This window comes from Callospermophilus lateralis, chromosome 20 (genome assembly GCF_048772815.1).
Source record: "Callospermophilus lateralis isolate mCalLat2 chromosome 20, mCalLat2.hap1, whole genome shotgun sequence".
Lineage (NCBI taxonomy): Eukaryota > Metazoa > Chordata > Mammalia > Rodentia > Sciuridae > Callospermophilus > Callospermophilus lateralis.
The window spans coordinates 1,582,747-1,604,302 of record NC_135324.1 but is presented as its reverse complement, the minus strand read 5'-3'; the positions used below and the strand labels follow the sequence as shown (position 1 = coordinate 1,604,302).

General features: G+C 59.3%; 1 protein-coding gene and 1 long non-coding RNA gene across 4 annotated transcripts; one reads left to right on the top strand and one right to left on the bottom strand.

The window, feature by feature from the left end:
* Positions 1–822: 822 nt before the first annotated feature.
* LOC143388578 (uncharacterized) lies at positions 823–8,491 on the bottom strand. Of its 2 annotated transcripts, none has more exons than XR_013154595.1 (3): positions 8,090–8,491; positions 7,441–7,782; positions 823–1,328 (listed from the first exon to the last, which is right to left on the bottom strand). It is a non-coding gene; the product is annotated as an uncharacterized LOC143388578 (long non-coding RNA). The 2 variants fall into 2 exon arrangements; XR_013090026.2 differs by having other exon boundaries at positions 7,441–7,731; positions 8,090–8,490.
* Gata2 (GATA binding protein 2) lies at positions 4,509–18,728 on the top strand. Of its 2 annotated transcripts, none has more exons than XM_076842255.2 (7): positions 4,509–4,527; positions 9,656–9,870; positions 10,557–10,839; positions 11,232–11,876; positions 13,261–13,406; positions 16,120–16,245; positions 17,004–18,728. In XM_076842255.2, exons 3-7 carry the CDS (start codon positions 10,611–10,613, stop codon positions 17,301–17,303), a joined length of 1,446 nt encoding a protein of 481 aa, XP_076698370.1. In that variant the 5' UTR covers positions 4,509–4,527; positions 9,656–9,870; positions 10,557–10,610; the 3' UTR covers positions 17,304–18,728. The 2 variants fall into 2 exon arrangements, with proteins under 2 accessions (XP_076698370.1, XP_076698369.1); XM_076842254.2 differs by lacking the exon at positions 4,509–4,527 and adding an exon at positions 9,229–9,362.
* Positions 18,729–21,556: the final 2,828 nt, after the last annotated feature.

Below are 21,556 nucleotides of genomic sequence, written 5' to 3'. Positions count from 1 at the left end.
TCCAAGCGCAGAAGGGACCCGAGAGCGGGGGAGGGACCCGGGGAGGCGGGGTCGGCGCCGCAGGTTGGGTGACTTTGGGTTTGACCTGCCTGGAGATGAGCTAATCCCGCCGTATAATAGACTCGGGGGAGATAGGGAAAATGGCTGAGGCGCTATCTACGTCGCCATGGGGACCATCGCGCGCGCACGGGCGGGGCGCAGGGCTGGAAAAATACAGCCTTTGTCGGCGGCGCGTGTCACTCACGGCGCAGGGACCTCAGGCAGCCAGGCTCGGGGGCTCTCTTGCCCCAGCTTCAGGATTTAGAGCGGAGAGGCTGTGGGGACCAGGACCCCTGGGTCACTATGGTATACAGTAGGTGCTCCATAAGTGTCTATAAGTGTCACCCAAACTCCTGGACTCGCTCCTCTTGGCTCCCTAGCCAGTTTCTGACACCAACATGGCACATCCCACTGTCCCCCCCCATCCCCACCCCTGCGCACGCCCCTCTGTGTCCCTGTAGGAGTCTACACTCGGTCAGGCCTGTCCTCTCGCCCTCTTGCTGTGCACCTGGGCACACCTGGGCTGAAAGAGACATCTTCAGGACGCATCTTCCCGGGTGCACACCCCAGCCACACGCTGACACGTGCATTCACCTCCCACAGATGCGCATGCTCTGCAGCTTGCAAGCCGCCCCCCCCAAAACGCACCAAGCGCGCACCCCACGCTCCCTCGCGGCTGCCACGCCCCCTTTCTGGTGTGTGTCCCCCCTCCAAAGCATCCTGGAAGGGGTGACATGCATTGAGGCATGCCAACGCAAGCTTGCACCATCATTTTTTTTTTAAATTTTATTTGGCCCCAGGGTCAGCATGGCATACAGTAGGTGCTCCATAAGTGTTTGCTGACAGGATGGATGGAAAGACCAGAAATTTCAGACAGGAGCTGACTTGCCCAAAGACCCCCCAGCTTCATGAGTCCCACGTGCGTGCCAGGCCCGTCCCCACGCGCGTCTTTCCGTGCGCGCACCCTCCAAGGCCATCTCCAGGCCACCAAGGTTGGGACACGTGCGCTTCCTTGCAGGACACATGTCTGACACCCTGGCACACGCAGGCCCACGTCTCCCCCGTGGGCTCAGCGTCCACTCCGTCGCTACAGTCTCTCTCCCGCGGGGAGAGCGCACACTCGGGTGGCCCCAGCGCGCAGGCTGGAGGCGCGCTGGGCGCAGGGCGCTCCACGGTGCCCCCCTTGGATGGCTATCTGGCTGCCCATCAGCGCGCGGATCTGCGGTGGTAAATGCTGCATTCGATGGCGGGTGCATTTGTTGTGCGCTCTCTGAAAGGGCTCCGATAATCTGGAAGGCAGAGATAAGGAACACCATTTATTCCGCGGCACTTTGGAAACAATTCCCAACCCTGTACAACCCCATTCTCGGGCAGCCTCCGGGAGCCGGGCAGATAACGATTGGCTATTCATTATCTTCGCCGGGAACAAAGATTAGCCGGCCGAGATGAAAAATTACCCCGGACAGCGGCACAGCCCCGCACTGGACCCCCCCTGCCCGCTGTCGCCACCGCCTCTTGGGTGCCCCGCCGGGCGCACGACTTCTGCGCTCACGCCCTGGCCTCCTCCCTCAGCCTCCTGCGCTCTCCTGGGCGTCCCCGGCCAGGCCCAGCCCCGGGTCTCTGTGTGTCTGTCCATCCACCAAGACCATCCTCTTTCCTTTGTGTGGGCCACTCCTCTGTCTCTTTGCTGTGGTCCCTTTTCGCTTCTTTCCTGGGACCCTGAACAGCCTCTATCTTCCCCCTCTATCTTTTTCTTTTTCTTTTTTTCTTTTTTGGAAGGGATGGAACTCAGGGGTCCTCCACCACGGAGCCACATCCCAGCCCGTTTGACTATTTTATTTAAACCCAGACTCTCACTGAGTTGCTTAGAGCCTTTTTTTTTTTAAAGTTGCTGAGACTGGCCTCCAACTTGCGATCCTCCTGCCTCGGCCTCCCCAGCTGCTGGGATGGCAAGCAGGCACCACCGGAACCTGGCTGTGTCTTTTTTTCTAGTTTCTGTCTGTCTCTGGTTAACAGTTTCTCTGCCTTTAGTCCCCGTCTCTCTGATCCTTTCTGCCACTTGTTATTTATTTCGGAGGGTCCCCCCCAGCCTCTAACCCCCATCCCAGACTGCGACCATCCAGCCCAAGAGGTGGACAGTGGGTGGAATGGGGGGGAGCTGGACCTTTTACCTGCTGCCCCCCCGCAAGGGAACAAGACTAAACTAGAAAAGGTCCTGCAGTCACCTGGGGTCCCCAGAGTGATTTGCTCTGAGCTCCAGGACCCTGCCCCTCCCCAACAGGGACAGGGAGGGGGGGGATTGAAAGTCGGTGGTCCCAGGGAGACTACCTCATTAGAGCAGTTATTCAGCATGGTGCTGGCGACGGCAGATAAGCCTTATCAGCTCATCTCCCCCTCCCACAGACAGACGGAAAGGGCCCGGGCAAATGGCACCCTGGAGCTCGGCTGGCTGTGTGCCCTGATGGTTTGGAGAGGTGCAGATACCCTCATGCGCCTTCAGGATGGACCAACTCTGTCACCCGGGGACATCCACGTCCCAGACCCAGAGAGAGTAGCCCCTGGGCAGAGAAACACACCCAGTTCCAAGAGGCAGCCAGCCCCTAGATAGACGGGGGGAGAACCGGTCCCCAGAAATACAGAGACAGGCCACCCGCCAGTCCCCATCGATTTCCTACTAGAGATGGACACAGATGTGGAGACGCATCTGCCTGCACCCGCCCCCTCCCCAGCGCCCCCGTTCAAAGTTCCACAGTTGATACTGTTCAAGGCAGGACGGGCAGACAGACAGACAGACAGACACCCAGGAGAAGGCGTACCCAGGTTCCCCCAAACACCCTCAATAAGCAGAATTACACCACACTGTCATGACCACACACAGATCTGTCCACTCAGGGCGCCCAGGCAAAAGTGTTTCACGTGGACAAAGGGGACGCTCAAGTCATTTACAAACACTAGAAAAGACCCACCACTCCCAGTCCCTCAGACAGACTTTCCCCTGGGTGACAATAAAAACCAGTGCTCTAAAAAAAAAGTCACTCAGTGACCTACGGCCCAGTACACAAACTCTCAGGAATCCGCAAGAAGAAATGGATGCATGACTATCGTCGGTTTTGCAAATATTTTTTTGGGGCACCGACCAAGACGCGCAGACTCAGGCAGGACACAGTCGAGTCGCGTGCTTGGAGCGACAGAGTTACCGCCAGATTTGGAGAGACACCCATCACTATTGTCTCAGTGGCTCGGGGGAGGCTGAGGCAGGAGGATCACAAGTTCAAAGCCGGCCTCAGCAAGGGGGAGGCCCTAAGCCACTCAGCGAGACCCTGTCTCTAAATAAAATGCAAAATAGGGCTGGGGACGGGGCTCGGGGGGTTAAGCACCCCTGAATTCAATCCCTGTTTAATTCCTTGATCGGGGCGCCCTTGTTGGTACAAGAACTAGATTTCCGTCTAGGGCAAATCCAGAAGCGCTCTGGGCAGGGGACTCTCCTCCCCAACTTTCTAAGGACAAGCGTCCCGGCTCCATTTTTCCGCCTTCTGTAGCCTGAGATGGGGACTCCACACACTCCATTCCCCAAATGTTCAGGTCCCTCTCCGGAGTGGGGAAACTGGGGGTGGCTTGCCCTCTCTACTTCACCAAAGCAGCTTGGGAGTGGTGTGTGAGCGTGTGCCAGAGTGTGGAGGGACCTTTGAGTGGATGCACTCACATTGGCGTTGTGTTGGTGTGACCCAGATCGCCCGTTTGGGGGACAGCCGCTGAGCCACGTTGGCACCCACGCACGTGTGAGTGTCCGTGTGGGCCCTGGTTGGAGGGGATTGGAGAAGGAAGAGAAGCCACTGTGGCCGTGCGTGGGTCAGTGTGTGCCCATGGTCCCCCCCCCCCATGGTCCCCCGGGAGACTTTCAGAAGAGAGCCATCATCTCAGGCTCTCTGAGCGCTGCGTCCCTGGGATCAAGAACCAGGGCGCGCGCGTGTGTGTGTGTGCGCCCGGGAGAGGGCGGGAGTGGCCTGGAGTGTGCATCAGAAGGGTGTGTGCGCTTGAGTGTCTAGTGGCCCTCTGGCCGGCCAGGCTGGCGACTGGACCCGGCAGGCTGGGGCGCAGAGCCCGGGGACACTCTCCTGCCCCCCTGCGGCGCTCCAGCAACCCCTCCCCGGGGTGTGGGGGGGGTGTCCAAATAAAACCCAGCAGCGCCGCGGGCCAGGAGGGAGGAAAGAACGCGACAGGGGTGGCGAGCCAGCACCGTGGAGGCTCCTCGCTCGCCCTAGCCGGCCACCCCACCCGCTTGGGTCGCGCACAAGGCGGACAAAAGCAGCCGGATGCGCACCATGCGGTGGCTGGGCGCGCCTTTTGGCCTGGGCTGGTGAGCGCTGCCACTCCGCGCGCGCGCGCCCCGGGTGCCACGCACCGCGCCGCTCCGCACCGAGTTCCCTGATCCGCTCGGACCCCATCCGCCTGGGGGCGCCGCGCACTGCGACTCACCGACTCACCGGGGTAAGTTCCCTCCAAGGCCACCTGCCTGTCCCGGGCCTTTCCAATTCCGGGGTTGGCACCCGATCCTTTGCGCCCCCCGTGGCCCCTACCTTTGGGGCTCCCCCTGGATCTGCCAGCGGCTCTAACTTCAAATCCCGAGGCCTGATCTGGCTGTCCCCAGGTGCATTATTTTTGTTTTTTGGAGACCTGGGGAAGAGCAGCAGGCCCGCCTGGGGCCTTCCTGCCTGGCCATGGCTCAGAGCGCAGGGCCTGCAGAGCTCAGCCTTCCCTAGAGCTCCGCGAAGCGCTCCCCCTCCCGGTTCCGGGAGATGGAGCCTTTGTCTCGGCGGGTCCCTCACCCCGGGGCCGCTGCAGCCGGTGCGCCAGAGCCGGGGACCGCTGAGCGGGGCGGCTGCACCTGCCGGCTGGTCCCGTGCGCCGGCTTTGCGCGGCTTAACCCGGCTCGCTCCTGCGTGCGCCCCCGCGTGACGCACCCCGCGGCCTTTTATCCAGTGTGGCTTGGGGGGGTGGGTGGTGCAGGTGGGGGACAGTGCCCGATCTGGAAGTCTCCCCCCGTTGTCCCAAGACGGGAGGGAGTCGGAATCCGTTTTGTGGCATTTCAATCCCCGCGGGGCGCGGGGGATCTGCAGCCGGGAGGCGGAGGAGGCTGGACCCGGGGGCCTTTAGAATCAGCTCCGGTGGCGAGGCCAGGCTTGGATGGGGAGGGCCGAGTTGACCCAGCTGCCAAAGGAAAGGTCCCCGCGGATTTTGGTGGCTGCATCTTTCCCAAGCAAGCAAGGAAAAAAAAAAAAAAATTCGTTGGTTTTGGAAAAAAGAAGAAAAAAAAAATAGCTACATCTGTCCGGGGTTGGGAACATCTGGCTCCGGGTCTACGCAGCATCCCGCGCTGGGATTCGTTTAAGAGCAAGCAGGATTCAGGAACCAGGTAGGGTGAAAGCGACTGGCCAGGCGTCTGGAGAGCGTGTCCCAGCGGGGTTGACGAATGGCAAACAAATGGCGTCTAACGAAAAACGGATTTAGCAGTTGCCAAGGGTCGGTTCAGCCAGGGGGCTCTGGGTAGCACCCGAGCTGTTAGGAGGAGGAGGTTAGAAACGCAGGCGGATTGTCCGCAGGTCTCAGGTGACCCCCCCTGTCCCCAGGAGGTGGAGGTTGGAGACCTAGAATCTCCCCAGGTGCCTCGGGCTCAGGCCGTGAGGTCCACTAAGACCGTCCGCCCCGGTCTCTAGTCTCCAAAGGAATCAGTATGGAAGGGCAGAGCCCGCTTTCTAAGGAGGCCCAGGAAGAGGACCCTGAGGGTGGGCTGGGGTGGAGTCGGGGTGAAAGAGGAGGCCAGGACCCCAGAAAGAGCAAGCCTCCTGATTTGTAAAAAAAAAAAAAAAAAAAAAAAAAAAAAAAAGACAGGGTGCTAGAAGCCTGGTCCCCTCTTAGGGGGAACCTCTGGAGAGCTGGCCAGGGACTTCTGAAGCTTACTAATGACCCTACTTCCTCCCCACGATCTTTCGAGATTTATTGGCAGTGTGGCCAATTAAAAGTCCCTAAAAAAATAAAAAAAGAAAAGAAAAAAGAAAGATGCCGAGAAATTGGGGTTCCTTGAAACCCCCCCACACACTTTTCCTGCAGGCTAATTAGCTGCTCATAGGAAAAGCCTAGAAAAATTAAAAGGCAAACTTATGATCCCAAAGGGGCCTCCTCGGATGAGTGAGGTTTAAACAAAGGGTCCAGAGGGGATTTGGATCCAAGTGGGAGACCTGGGCAGTAGTGACCGGGTCTGGCATTTGGCAGCCTTTTTGTAGAAGCGAGGTCTTGCTCTAGAGCCGGGCCTGGATGAGTCGGGGGACCCTGGACTCTCCTGTAGAACCATCCCTGGGGCCGATGGGAGGGGGAGCATGCTTCCTGGGGAAATCCCTTAAAAAGAGCCGTTCTTCAATTCCATTTTTTTCTCGGCCGCCGGGGAAAAAAAAAAAATCTTGTCTCGGTGTAAAGAACAGTGACAGCTCCTTAGTGCGACCCAAAGCAGCATTTTGCTCAGGAACGAACAAGACCAAAAAGTCAAAAATGAACCAGGAGGATTTTATCCCTGGGAGTGTTCCTGAGGATACCATCCATCCGATGCAGAAAGTGGAATGAATCTGCGCTGATCGGGGCTGGGGTGGAGGGGGGGACGGTCACCTCGATACCGGAGTCCAGGGCTGCTGATCCAGGGGACTGACCTGGCTGGCCATCGCCGCCCGGAGATTTGCTGGAGACTAGAAGTGGCAGCATTGTCTGGGCGGGCCTAGCTGGGTGAGGCTTTGGAAGATTGTCCGTCGGTCTGTCTGGCGTCCACGGAGAGCGCAGGCCCCCCGTTTTATGGCTACCGGGCGTGACACTTGGCTGTCCCAGGCGGGTTCCTTCCTGGCTGGAAAACTCAGCGATCCCGCATCCAACGCAGGAGTCCACACCTCGGTGGAGGCTCGGGCCAGGCCAGCTGGCTGCTTGCAGTTTCCAGAAAGGCATCTCCAAGGGGTCTCCAGGGACCTGGCGGATTCCCCTCGTCCTTTGGATTCGCTCTGCGCCCAGAGCGCGGGCAGCCGGGGCCGGTGCGGGTCTCGGGAGGCCCCTACTCAGGCGTCGCCCCAGCGCCGGGCTAAGCGGCTGCGATTTTCCGAGCTGCCGATCGGGGTAATTGAATCTCCTCCTGCGCTTTGCTCTCTGCCAGGCCGGCGACTGCGCTTGGGGTGAGCTTTGGAGAGGGGACCTGGACCCGCCGATCCCCTTTCCCCCTTCCCCTCGGAGGGACCGAGACCCCCCCATTCCTGTAGCTGACATTGCCTCCCCCCTGTCCCCTGCACCCCAGATCGGGAGCATCATTGAGACCCAACGTTGGGGACAAAAAAAAATAAAATAAAATAAAATAAAATAAAGGCGCAATACCTGCTTTCCCGGGTGCTCCGAGCTGCCCACCTCCGATTGCGATCGTGGCCCGGGCGAGACGTTTCCGCTCGGCTCCGGCGATCACCGCCCCGCGGCGGGTACAGCTTCCCGCGGCCGAGTCCCTGCCTGGTTCCAGCTCGGTGGCTTTGCAGAACAACAGGAGCGGGGGGTGGGGGGGTGGGGGGGACGCGTCCCCAGGCCGTGGGGGTCTTGGAGAGGCTCCTGTTCAGGCCCCAAGGGGCTCCAAGCTCCGTGGCGATCTCATTTTACGCGCGGAGGCAGGATCGGGAGCTGCAGGAGGGGACCCAGGCGACGGGGCTCGGGCCGGACCCTGCGCGGAGCCTGGTGGGGAGCGCGCACCTGGAGTCCCCGAGGTCACTCACCTGCCACGCGGCGTCCCCCCCGAGGCCCGGAGCCAGCGGCCTGGCGCTCCCGTTCCCCGGGCCCCCCCCCACACACCCCGTGCGCCCTTCTGGGGGCGGACGCCAGCCTCCTCTCCCGAGGAACGGAATTCCAAGCAGCCCAGGCCCCGCGCGCTCTCCGCAATGGAAAGGATCGCGGAAGGACGCAGCGGGGTGGCCAGGGGGCGCCCGGAGGGTCCCCTCCGGCCGGGTTTCCAGCTCTGCCTCCCCCAGCCCCGTGCCTCTACCTGCGCCGGGGGCCTCGGACCCACAGACTCCAGACGCACAGGCCGGAGAGGAGGTCCCCCCCCGGAGCTGCCGGGAGCCTGCGCCCCCATGGGGCGCTGCCTGGTGCTGGTCTGGGAAGGGGGTGACCGGGGCGCGCCCCCAGGATCTGGAGCCTGGGCCCGGCGCCCCCCGAAGCCACGGGGACCCAGGGCTTTTCCTCCCCTCCTCGGATTATTAAAAAGTTCATTTCCTGGCGAATCGGGTGACGTCAGGGGCCCGGCGTCGCGGTGGCGGGGCCGCCGGGGCCGGAGAAGCCGCCTCCAGTTACCCAATTACCGACTGTCAATCCCGCCGCCCCTCCCCCACCCTCGGTGTGCAAAGGGGGGGTGCTCGGGACCCCAGCCCACACCGGGTCCCACCTGGGGTCCTGCTGGATGGGTACCCCCCGCCCCCATCGTGGGCCCAGCCAGGGGACAGGAGCTGGAGGGCGTTCCACGACCCCCCTCCCATCGCCCCGCACCTGTTTAGGTCCCCCCAAATCTCTTTAGGGGGGATCCCCTCTGTCCTCGGTCACGGGGTCCTGTTGGAACCTCGGTCTCTCTCTGCTCTCTGGACAGTGGGTGGCAGCTCGATGGGCGCACCCGGCCCCCTGAAGCCCCAGAGATGGATCCCCCCCCCGGGATGGAGGTGTGTGCGTCCCCCCCCCCCCCCGTTCCAGGTGACCAGGGGGGACGCAGGGCTCAGAGACCACCGCCTGCCTCCTCCCTGGGGATCGCCTTCGGGGAGTTAAAACAAAAAATGCCTTCTTTCTGCCCCCGGGCATCTTCCTGGAGCCAAGGCTGGCGCCAGTCCGGGTCTCTTCTTCGGCCTCGCCCCAGGCTGTTCAGCCCGGTGGTCTGCGAAGGCCACGCCCGGGGAGAGGAATGACCCACCCCCTTTGTGGAGCCGCCGGCCAGGCCACCTCCACAGGGTCAGGCACGGCCCAGAGCGGCCGCGTGTCCCCAGGCCCAGGTGCCCTCCAGGGCCGGCTGGTTCCAGCGGCTGTCCACTCCTGCTGTCCCAATAGCTGCCCTTGGAGTCCTCCCCACCCCTCCCTACCCGCTTCCAGGCAGCCCCCAGAGTTGGGGGAGGGAACGATCGGGGAAGGTAGTTGGGCTCCGAGTGACCACCAGCAGTGGGAAAAGAGGTGGGACTTCCTCCGAGGTTGTGGAGGGACTGGGGTCCCCCAGAGGAGGACACCCGGACCGGGTGCCAGGGCCGGGCTACTGGGAAGAAAGGGGGACCCGGTGGATGGTGAGTGACTGCGAGAGGGGACCAGGTTGGAGGGATCCGACAGTGTCCCCAAGAAGGGACCCGCGGGTGAGGGTCCCTGGACGGGGGGCGTTGGCAGCAGGGGCTGCCGGGAGGGCGCTGGGAGGGGGGCCCCCCGCCAACCGAGGGGGCCCGCCCGCGGGTCAGTCCGGGAGTCCAGCGGACCGGGAGTTGCGGGCTCAGCCAATGGGAGGCGGAGGCTGGGCGGCGCGCGGCGCTGATTGGCTGGCGCCGGCTTCTTAGGCGTGCGCGGCCCCCGCTTCATGTCTGTGCAGGAGTCGGCAGCTGGCGCCAGGGCGGCCGGAGGATGCCGAGGGGCCGGAGCCGGGCGGGCCCGAGGCCGAGGCGCGCGCTGTCCTCCTCCCCTACCCCGTGAGCCCCACCAGCCACCGACGCGCTGCGGCTGGGCCCGCCACCCCCGGGACGGTCGTGCGTGCTCCCGCACTTTCTACTGCCGGGTCCCCTCCCTCCCGGCGGCGGCGCTGCGTGTGTAAGTTTGGGGTGCGGAGCGGACGTAGGGGAGGGGGGAGCTTGGGGGTGGCTCCTAGCTTGGGAGGGGTCCCCGCTGGGGTCCAGGCTGCCAGGGTGATCGCTTCGCTGCGCCTCCATGAGGGGGTCCAGCGGGTGCCACTTGGGAGTGCGCTCGGGGGGCTTTGGCGCTCAGCCCGCGGGGGCTGCGTGGGCGTGTTTGGGGGACGCGGAGGGGGTCGCGATCGGAATGGGACACCCTCGGCCAAGTGTAGGTGTGTCCTTGTCGCTGGAGTCCTGCGTCCCCGTGGGGGTCCGGGCTCGCCTCTCCAACTTTTTTTTTTTTTTTTTTTTTAGCCTGAGTTGGTGCGTTGGTGACCCAGGAGGGTGGGGGGCTCCGTAGACTTAAGCGCCTTCTGGGGAGCGTTTGTTTAGGGTCACCCGGTGTCAGGGCTGGTCCCCATCTGTGACCCCCGTGTGGCTTCGGGATCGCGGGGCGGGGGCGGGTGTCACCCTGCGAGTGTGCGTGGCCGAACCCCTCCTCCCCCGCCTTCCTTTCGTTTTGAACCTTTTGCGCTTTTTCCTCCCACCCGGGGACCCGCTCCTGCGCGGGGGGCTCCGTGACGCGCGCGTGGTGGGACTTGGGAGGGGGGGTCAGACCTGAGCCGTCAGTCTCAGACCCTCCTCCTCCTTCCTTCTGTCGCCCAGGGCCGCGGCCACCTCCTCCCAGATCCCCAGCCGCTGCCTCCGCCGCCGCGGGCCATGGAGGTGGCGCCGGAGCAGCCTCGCTGGATGGCGCACCCCGCGGTGCTGAACGCGCAGCACCCCGACTCGCACCACCCGGGGCTGGCGCACAACTACATGGAGCCGGCTCAGCTGCTGCCCCCGGACGAAGTGGACGTCTTCTTTAATCACCTCGATTCGCAGGGCAACCCCTACTACGCCAACCCGGCCCATGCGCGGGCCCGCGTCTCCTACAGCCCGGCGCACGGTGAGCCTGGGGCCTGGGGCTGGTGGGGGACTGGGAAGCCCAGGCTCCGCGCGCCGGGCCAGGCCAGGGAGGGGGTGGCCGCTTCCCGGATGTGGGATCCGCAGGAATCGGAGCAGCTAAGAAAATCGGGCTGAGAAAGATCAGGGGGGACACTGGCCCCTTGGAGACTGATCTGGAACCTGGAGGGCTTTGCCCCATTTCCAGCTGGCCCCGGTCCCCCGGGATGGTGTGGTGGGGGGGATCCTTCTGGGCGCCACTTGTCCTTTAACTGGGGACTGACATTCCTGATTCTTAGCGGTGTGGTGTTTCTGGTTTTCTCTGCTGGTCGGTGGTGGGTGGGGATGGCGTGATTCTGGGTCCCTACCCTGATCCCCCGATCCCTCTGCACGCAGCTCGCCTGACCGGAGGCCAGATGTGCCGTCCCCACTTGCTGCACAGCCCCGGGTTGCCCTGGCTGGATGGGGGCAAAGCAGCCCTGTCGGCTGCAGCCGCGCACCACCACAATCCCTGGACCGTGAGCCCCTTTTCCAAGACCCCCCTGCACCCCTCAGCTGCTGGAGGCCCTGGAGGACCCCTCTCCGTCTACCCAGGGGCGGCTGGAGGCAGCGGGGGAGGCAGCGGAGGCTCGGTGGCCTCCCTCACCCCCACGGCAGCCCACTCTGGCTCCCATCTCTTCGGCTTCCCACCGACGCCACCCAAAGAGGTGTCTCCAGACCCGAGCGCCACGGGGGCCGCCTCCCCGGCCTCGTCTTCTGCAGGGGGCAGCGCAGCAGCCCGGGGGGAGGACAAGGACGGTGTCAAGTACCAAGTGTCACTGACCGAAAGCATGAAATTGGAGGGCGGTAGCCCTTTGCGCCCAGGTCTGGCCACCATGGGCACGCAGCCTGCCACCCACCACCCCATCCCCACCTACCCCTCCTATGTGCCCGCCGCTGCGCACGAATATGGCAGCGGACTCTTCCACCCAGGGGGCTTTTTGGGTGGCCCAGCCTCCAGCTTCACCCCGAAGCAGCGGAGCAAGGCGCGATCCTGCTCAGGTAAGTTCAGGCGCCTGGGGTTTGGTGATCTGTGCGTGCGCTTTTGGGGCTTTGGCTGCAGGGACTTGGATTTGGGAGAGGGCACCCTGTCACCCTCCTAAGCTGACAGAATGGGATCAAAGGGAGCCTGAAACTTTTGCTCGGGAGCGAAAGTTCCCTTTCCCCACCCGCCAGCCCCTCTCCAAGGTTGACCCGAGCGCATGGCGAGAGTCCCCTTTCCCCTCTCTTTGAGTCCCCTGAAAACTCCAGGCACCCTCGTGGTTGGAAGAGGTGAGGTCGGCCCCGTCCTTGGGGACAAGTGTGTACGTGTGTCTTGGGAGCATTTCAGAGTCTCCAGACCCTAAAGGAATCTGGTTCCCTAACTCAAGTTCCATCTTGGAATCTGATGGCTCCTGATCTCCTTGGGAGATTTTTTTTTTTGTTTTCCCCCAAAGCAAAATTCCCAAGACTTGTCCCCCCCCCCACCCCCTTAACCACCCCGCATGCCCTTCACTCTCGCTCCCTGAGGGCTACAGCTAGGGGACAAGTGGACGCAGCAGCCACGGGTACCCGCACCGCTGGGCCAGCAGTGGCCAGATCAGACTGGGATTGTCCAGGAATGTGGCCTTGGGGCAATGACCTGTGGCTAGCACCCAGTTCCAGCGGTCTCCATCTCCTCCTCCCCAATCCCTTTAGCGTCAGGGAGAAGGGAAAAGATTTTTTTTTTTTTTGTTTTAAATTTTATTTTCAACTCTGGAGTCTCCTAACCAAAGCGTCCCTTTCTGGGACGCCCTGGCCACTTTAGTTTTGAACTCAATCAGGAAGACTTTCCCAGGGAATGTGACAGCGAGTCCCCTGCTTGATGGCCGCAGGGTTCCCGCTCGGCTGGCTCTCTCTACTCCTCCAAGTTTGTTTGGTGTGTGATTTGCAATCCCAGATGGTCCTGAGAAAACAAAAAACAAAACAAAAATAACAAGAAACAACTCACTAAACAACTAAGAAAGAAAAACAACAACAACTCGCTCCCCCCCCTTTCCAAGTCCAACCCGAAAGGAACTTTCTATTTATTCTATTTGAAAGAGCAATAACTTCAATCCCTGTCCAGGTCTGGATTCTTAGGGTTTCTGGGAGAAAAGTTGGGGGGAATTTTTCCTTCTGATCCAGAACTGAAGTTGGGGGAGCCAAGGGCTCCCCAAGATGGGAGATGGAGTTGGGGGAACAGATCAGGCAGGGTCCCCCTCGGGGGGGGGGGGGGGAAGGAACAAAGGCGTCCTAGGTCCAGCTATGGGACGCCTGTTCTGCTCTGTCTGGGCAAGTCTGGCCTGGCTTTGGGCTGCCTGGGGGCTCCCTCCCTGTGATCTGGTCCGTGAAGGGGGACCCGCATCTCTCCCTGCCCTGTCTCTAGAAGGCCGAGAGTGTGTCAACTGCGGAGCCACGGCCACCCCTCTGTGGCGGCGAGATGGGACCGGTCACTACCTGTGTAATGCCTGCGGGCTGTATCACAAGATGAACGGGCAGAACCGACCCCTGATCAAACCCAAGCGGAGACTGGTAGGACTGGGGTACCTGGGACGGAGATGGGGGGCTGCACCCCGGGGTGGAGGGAGGGGGGGACACCCTCTTGAAATTTTTTTGATTCTTAAAAATCATCTTGGGGGTGCACCAGTCATCCTAGCAACTCCGGGGGGCGGGGGGAGGCCGAGGCAGGAGGATTGCAAGTTGGAGGCCAGCCTCAGCAAAAGCGAGGTCTATTCTAAGCAATTTATCAAGACTCCATCTCTCAATAAAATGCAAAATAGGGCTGGGGATGGGGCTCCGTGGTTTCGTGTCCCTGAGTTCAATCCCTCTTTTTTTTTTTTTCCAAAAAGAAAAGATCTGTTTGCATCGGATCATCCTTCTTTCTAGCCAGATTTTTTTTTCTTTCTTTTTTAGTCTAGATTTCTTTTTGTGCAACCCACCAGGTACACTCTCATGCCTCTCAGCTTGCAGGGGGTAGAGGCAGGGATCCCCCAAATCAAGTGTCTAAAAGTTAGTCTCCCACCTTGTCCTCTGGCCTCTACTTAACTTTTCAAAATAATAATAATAATTTTAAAAAAATAAGGCCATGAAGTAATTTTCCCTGTGGCCGGCCCTGATGTCCGTCCCCTGTTCCCAACACAAGCACTTTGTGCTTATTTAAATAAAACACACACACACACACACACACACACACCAGCCACCCCCCTCCAAAAAAAAAAAAAAACTTTATTATTATTTTTTCCATAGAGTCACCTATACTGGGTATTTTCATTTGAGTGATTTTGAAAAAAAAAAAAAAATTAGTGGCCTTTCGGATCTCCTGTTAAAGTTTCCTATCCGGACACATCTGCAGCCCAAAGATAAGGAAACTCAGTGTATCTGTTTCCGGACTCTGCAAAGAGTTTGAGAGGTGGCTCGGGCTAGGTCCTGCCTCTCGCTGGGCTGTTTTGAAATTTCTAATACCCTCCACTGTGCAAATAATGCGTAAAATGCTAAGAATAATAAATATATATATATATATATATATTTTTTTTTTTGCAGGGCCAAGTGATTTATGAGGGCTTAAATCGTTTGCTTGCTTTGGGGGGGTCTCCCCTTTCCCCACCCCCACCCCCTTGGAGGGAGGGTGCAGGGAGAGGCTGGGAAGGGGAGGGAGGGAGGGAGGAGTGGAGGCTGAGGCTGGTGGCCCCTGAGTCAGAATTCCAGCTTCAGGGACTGACTGACTCATGGAGACCCCTCCCTGCCCCAGCCGGGCGGCTGTCCCTGGTCTCCTTTGTGACCTCAGCCCTCCTCCTACCCCCACGCTGGCTGCTTGGTGACTTCAGTCTGGGGTTCTCTGGGAAGTTTTTTAGGGGAGCCCTGGAGTAGGTAGAGCTGGGAAAGAGCGGTTGGGGACAAGATCCTCCTTTCCCAGCCTCCCTGCTGGGCCTGTCCTGGGGACGGGGACTCAGGGAAGGGGGCGGGGCTTCGGGTTAGCACTCTTATTCTGGGGTCTGGGGACATCAGACCGCTGGGATCATTGGGGGGACCCCAGCCTTGGGCCACCTGGAACTATTGATCACTAGAAATGTCCCCATTTAAAAAAAAAAAATTGCATCTTAAAATTGTATTAAGTGACAGTAAACTTTCATTTTAAATAGCCCCAGGGGGCGAGTCGGTGGCTGTAGGGGACAGAGGAGCCCCGCACTCTCTAAATCTGACATTTTCCACCCCCTCTCCCTCCTGGGCAGCTGGCTACGGGGTCTCCCTGCCCTGGTCTCAGGGACACGGATGACTCACCCAGGATTTTTTTTTTTTAATTTTATTTTTCTTTCTTTTTTTTTTTTTTTCCTTTACTTGTAGATGGACACAATACCTTTATGTCATTAATTTATTTCCATGCGGTGCTGGGGATCGAACCCAGAGCTTCCCACCTGCTAGGCCAGTGCTCTCCCACTGAGCCACCGCCTCAGACCCTCACCCAGAATTTATTTTATTCTTTTGGGGTGGTGGGGAGTTACCAGGGATTGAACTCAGGGGCCCTCGACCACTGAGCCCCATCTCCAGCCCGTTTTGTATTTTGATTTAGAGACAGGGTCTCCCTGAGTTGCTTAGGGCCTCGCTTTGGCTGAGGCTGGCTTTGAACTCACGATCCTCCTCTCTCAGCCTCCGGAGCCGCTGGGGACGACAGGCGACTCACCCAGGATTTTTTAAGGGGAGTCGTGGAGGAGGTGAGGGAAGCAGCTTCTGATCCAGGGGCTGCAAAGGGGCAGACCGAGGTCATGGGTGCCCACTGTAGCTCACAGCCTCCTCTAGGGTCTCAGTTTCCCCATCAGTTGTCGTTGTTGTTATTATTATTAGGTACCAGGGATTGAACCCAGGGGCGCTTCACCACTGGAGCCCCTTTTCCCAGCCTCTTTTTTTATTTTAATTAGAGACAGGATCTCGCTGAGTTGCTTAAGGACCTCCCTAAGTGGCTGAGGTTGGCCTCCACCTTGCGATCCTCCTGCCTCAGCCTCTGGCGCCGCCAGGATTCCAGGCCCTTGGGTTCTGTGATCCTCCGCTCCATTTAGTTCCCAGCTTCTAAAATGCTCTGGTTTTGAGCTGCCTGATGCCCCCGGGCTCTGAGATCCCCCGGTTCTCAGCTGGCGGTGGCAGAGGGGGAGGGGAGGCTGGGGACGGGAGGCCGCTGGAGTGGCGGGCGGGCGGGAGGTCGAGGCGGGAGGCGTGGGAGCCCAGCCCGCTGACGCCGCCCCTCCGCTCCCAGTCGGCCGCCCGGAGAGCTGGCACCTGTTGTGCGAATTGTCAGACGACAACCACCACCTTATGGCGCCGGAATGCCAACGGGGACCCGGTGTGCAACGCCTGTGGCCTCTACTACAAGCTGCACAATGTGAGTCCGCCGCCCCGCCCCTCCCCGGGGGATCTGAGCTCTTTGTGCTGCTCCCGGGCGCGACGGTCCCCTCCCGGCCACAATCTCCAGTTTGGCTTGGCTTGGGAAGCGGCTGTCGCCTGCCAGAGCCACCAGGAGGGCTGCGCCTAGGAAAGGGGAGGGGCTGCCCTGAGCAAGCTCTGGGTGTGGGGGAGGGGATCAGGGTCAGGGTCAGGGTCAAGGTCAGGGTCAGGGTCAGGGGAAGATCTGGGGGTGCAGGGGGCGGAGGGCTGCGCCTAGGAAAGGGGAGGGGCTGCCCTGAGCAAGCTCTGGGTGGGGGGAGGGGATCAGGGTCAGGGTCAGGGTCAAGGTCAGGTTCAGGGTTAGGGGAGGATCTGGGGGTGCAGGGGGCGGGCAGCGAGGTGACCTAGGGACTGGGGGGTGTGTGGCTGGGGCCACCCGATCCAGACACCCTTCCAGAAATGGTGATAAGGAGTTTGATGGGCATGGGAGGGGGCGTGGCTAAGAGCACCATTCCACGCCCCCGGGAGACCACTCCCCCTGGAGACCACGCCCCCGGAGACCACGCCCCCCGGAGACCCCCTGACTCCCCAGTGCAGGTCTCCTATGTCCCCTGCAGAAGCAGCCAGTTAGGGGATCTGGTCCAGGGAGGGGGATCTGGTCCTGGAAAGGGATCTGGCCCTGGGCCGGGGGACAGTCCCCAGCCCCTCCCCGCCCCCTCTGTCCCCTTCACGGTGGCGCGGTGGCCCCTGTCCCAGGTGAACCGGCCGCTGACCATGAAGAAGGAGGGAATCCAGACCCGCAACCGGAAGATGTCCAACAAATCCAAGAAGAGCAAGAAGGGGACCGAGGGCCTGGAGGAGCTGTCCAGGTGCATGCAGGACAAGGCGTCGCCCTTCAGTGCCGCCGCCCTGGCAGGACACATGGCCCCCGTGGGTCACCTCCCGCCCTTCAGCCACTCGGGACACATCCTGCCCACGCCCACGCCCATCCACCCTTCCTCCAGTCTCTCCTTTGGCCACCCCCACCCCTCCAGCATGGTGACCGCCATGGGCTAGGGGACAAGCCACCCCGCTGGACAGAGACAGATGGACAGACAGAGGCGGGGGTGGCCCTTGCAGGGCACGCAGCTCCCAGAAACGGGAGGTGGGGGGACCCGTCCCTTCTGCTGCCCCCGCCCTTCTCTGGACACTGACACCAGAGCTCAGCCGGAGCCTAAAGCCACCTCCTCGCCTTGGAAGGCCACCATACCCCCCCGGGAGGCCCCAGCAGCCTGTCTGCAAGTTACTGTGAATATTTTCCACCTGGGCTGGGAGGTGGCCCGTCCAGGGGACGTGTCCTTCATGAACAAGGTTCAGAGAGCCAAAAAAAAAAAAAAGAAAAAAATGACCCTTTATGGTGACAGAGGTCTCTAGGGGACCAGGACTCTCGGGGACAGGTGTCTGCGAATCTCAGCCTGTGTCCCCTTTCTCCAGAGGGATTGCTGATGGTTGGTGGCAGTGACCAGGGGACGCCAGCCCTGTGCACCCTGAGAGCTGGCCGGGCCCTAGAAGGCAGAGACAATCGCGGGCGGTCCCCACAGTGGTTCCCAGGCCCGCCCGGGGCGGGTCACAGGAAGGAAACAACATTTTTCTGGAAAGGGGAAACGTCTCCCCAGATCGCTCCCTCGGCTTTAAGGCCAAAGCTGGACCCGCGGCCCCCTCTGTGTGCGCCCTTCACGGGGCCCAAAGCCATGATTGGCCTCCATTCTCTGCCAGGTAGACCTCTGTAAATACATCCCTTTTCTGACCACTCCCCGTTTCCCACTCTGAGACAAAGAAGAAACTATTAAAAATGAAAAGGAAAAAAAAAATAATCAAACTGCATATGTTGAACTCACCCATGAGTTAATTGTCTTCTTTTGAAACTCGTTTTTTTGGGGTCCAGTCAATGATAGGTGACCCACAGGAGCCCTGCTATATAGGAGCTTGGAGATTATTTCTGGAAAGTTCCCACAAATCCTAGCAGGAGAGCTGGGAGTACCAGCAACGGCGGGGCTGCTCTTGGTTTTGGGGGGCAGTGGCGGGCTGGTGGGGCACATCTGGGGTTGCAGGGATGTCCCCTGGTTTTGTGTGTGTGACCCTCTGGACCCTTCCAAGGTACAGCTGTACATAGACATGTCCTAAGCTTAAGAGTTCTGTATGTGGTGATCTTGGGGGTGCAGTGGCCGGAGAGGGGACTGTCCCCCACCCCGTGTCCCCAGCTCCGGAAGACACCTGTCCACCCAGTGCCATGTCTTGGGCTGCGGAAATCAGCACACCCCAGAAAGTAACTTATTTTGTACTAGTATCCGCCTGAGGAAGAAAAAGAAAAAAGAATCCGCAGTATTTTCTGTTTTTATGTTTTCTTTGGGCTTGTTTTATTTTGGATTTAGTGAACTAAGTTATTGTTAATTATGTACAACATTTATATATTGTCTGTAAAAAAAAAAATTGTATGCTACCCGCCTATCCTTAAAAGTGAATACTGTTAAGAATAATAAAAGAAAAATACTTTTTTTTGTGAATCGCTCTATAACCTGTTTGGTGGGGTCCCCCCCAAGGGACACCCCAGGAGAGAGACTGGCGGGCGGGGGTGGGGGGATCTGATGCTTCACCATTTAAATTTTTTTTTTTTAATTTTAAAAAAATTGTTTTGCATCTGGGGGTTTCTGGAAAAATCCAACCTGACACCCAGTTACAAACCTGATCGATATGTATGGACAAACCCGATTGCCAAGGTCTGATCCGCGATATCAATGGCTGTCATCTTTGATCAAGGATGTTGATCGTCGGTGACAGCTAGTGGGGCCGCGGGGGCGCACGCCTGTCATTCCAGCAGCTTGGGGAGGCTGAGGCAGGAGGATCGCAAGGTGGAGGCCAGCCTCAGCCACTCAGCGAGGAGGCCCTGAGCCACTCAGCGAGACCCTGTCTCTCAATAAAATAGAAAAAAGGGGCTGGGGACGGGGCTCAGAATATCATGACGGATATTCTTGGTCAATGACATCTCTGATCCCCAGAGACTTCTGCTTCCTAAGAATCGATCACTGATACTGATCACCGATAATTCATCAATGTCTCTGATCCATGATGTGTCTGATCACCAAAATCAACAAAAAGTGACTACTGTGTCTCCACTCACCCATAGCCTGCCTGCTCATGAATCTCTCTTCTCATCCATGTTTCCGATCGCCAAGGTATTGATCACCAATGCACCGTCACTAATGTCACAAATAGTAGGATAGCCAATGTCCTCGATTGGTCTTTTTTTTTTTTTTTTTTTTTTTGAGTCTAATGATGTTCTCTGGGCTGCCCACAAACTCCTGGGTTCAAGGGCAGGCCACCAAGTGAGGCGATCAGTTTTATTTTTCTCTCCTAATGATCTGATCAGGTATGATCTCCAATATCTCCAATCCCATTACCAATGTCTCTTTTTTTGGGGGGGCGGACAGGGTGTGGGTGGTACCAGGGACTGAACCCAGGGGCCCCCAACCCCTGAGCCCCGTCCCCAGCCCTATTTTCTATTTGATTTAGAGACAGGGTCTCGCTGAGTGGCTCAGGGCTGAGGCTGGCCTCCAACTTCCGATCCTCCTGCCTCAGCCTCCCCAGCTGCTGGGCGCTGTGCCCGGCTCCGGTCACCCCATATTTTTTTGGACAGCACCGCGCCAGGCACTGTTGTGGGTTCCGTTAAACAGGAAAGAAGTAGATGAGCAGGTTGGTGCCCCCAGGCCACCGTAGCTCCAGACCTGGCGCCACAAGTGGCTGTCCCTTGCAGGGCTAAAGCTGGTTTTCTGGACCCTGGGGCCTGGCGCCAGGGCGGCCGGGGTGGGGCTGGTCTTTGTACCATTTGTTTGCTCCCAGGTGGGGCCGGCTGGCCCTGGCCTCCTTCCCTCCGGCTGGGCCATTTCCAAGCCTCACTCTGACTCTCCCAGTTTCCATAGGAAGGATCCAAACCCGGGTGTCCTCCCTGAGCCAAAAGTTGGGCCCTGCTGTCTGAGGCCTCCAGGGGACCTGTTATGAAGACAGGGAGGGACAGAGATTTCCAAGGGATCCTCAGGGCACAGGGACACACACCGCCCCAGGGTGGGAGGCTGTTCAAAGGAATCTCTGTGGTCCATCCAGACAGAGGGACAGATTCACCTGGGGCAGGGGATTCCCAGAGCGGGCGGATCCTAAATGACACAAGACAATTTGATTCAGATTCCATTTTTTTTTTTTTTGGTCTTAGAGATGCTGAACCCACGGAGCCCCGTCCCCAGCCCTTTTTTCTATTTGATTTAGAGACAGGGTCTCCCTGAGTTGCTCAGGGCCTCGCTAAAGTGGTTGAGGCTGGCCTCCACCTTGCGATCCTCCTGCCTCAGCCTCCCGAGCTGTTGGGATGACAGGCGTGCGCCACGGCACCCGGCTTTTTTTTTATATTTTTATTTTAAGGTAAGATGATTTCAAACTTGAAAAAGGAACAAGCAAGCCCAGCAGGAGAAATCAGAAAATGAGAGGAATTAAAGGAGACAGAGAGAACATACCTGTGAGTGTGTGTGTGTGTGTGTGTGTGTGTTTGTGTGTGTGAGAAATGCTTTCCAATATCAAACCACATTCTATTGACACAATAGTCCAAACCTTTTGCTTCATCTCTGTAACAAGAAGCAGATCAGCCAGGCCCACGGTGGCACGCACGCCGGTCATCCCACAGTTTGGGAGGCTGAGGCAGGAGGATCGCAAGGTGGAGGCCAGCCTCAGCCACTGAGCAAGACCCTGAGCCACTCAGCGAGACCCTGTCTCTAAATAAAACAGAAAAAGGGGCTGGGGACAGGGCTCAGGGGTTCAGCACCCCTGGTATATATATATATATTAAAAAAAAAGTGGATTAAATGGTTTCAGGTTAGGAGAGTCACAGACAAAGAGGTGACAGTGACAGTTGATTTCTGTGTCTCTTCCCTCCAAGGAAAGGGCTTCTCTTCCTCGGGAGGCCCTGCCTCTGTCTCCACCAGACCCCTGGTTCCTGGGCCCACCTGGGTGTCGGGGACACTGGGTACTCACAGGTCCACATACACCTGTGTCTTTTGGCGGGACACTCAGGAGAGATTTGATCTTTCTGTCCCCGTTGGTGTCTGTCGGGACTGGAATCCAGGGCTCCTGCCCGCTCGGCCAGTGCCTTTCCCACGGAGCCACATCCCAGTCCTAAAGATTTCATCTTGAAACCAGTCCCTGCAACCTACCCAGCTGGGTCACCGCGCCTGGTCCCCGACCCCCAAATCCATGACCAGGGAATCTCAGAGGCTGGGACCAGCCTTTTT

Excerpts from the sequence above, each read along its gene's own strand:
- Gata2 (XM_076842255.2), top strand. The coding sequence starts at position 10,611 with ATGGAGGTGGCGCCGGAGCAGCCTCGCTGGATGGCGCACCCCGCGGTG. Across the intron at positions 11,877-13,260 it reads CAAGGCGCGATCCTGCTCAG|AAGGCCGAGAGTGTGTCAAC; the intron begins GTAAGTTCAGGC and ends CCCTGTCTCTAG. Across the intron at positions 13,407-16,119 it reads TCAAACCCAAGCGGAGACTG|TCGGCCGCCCGGAGAGCTGG; the intron begins GTAGGACTGGGG and ends CTCCGCTCCCAG.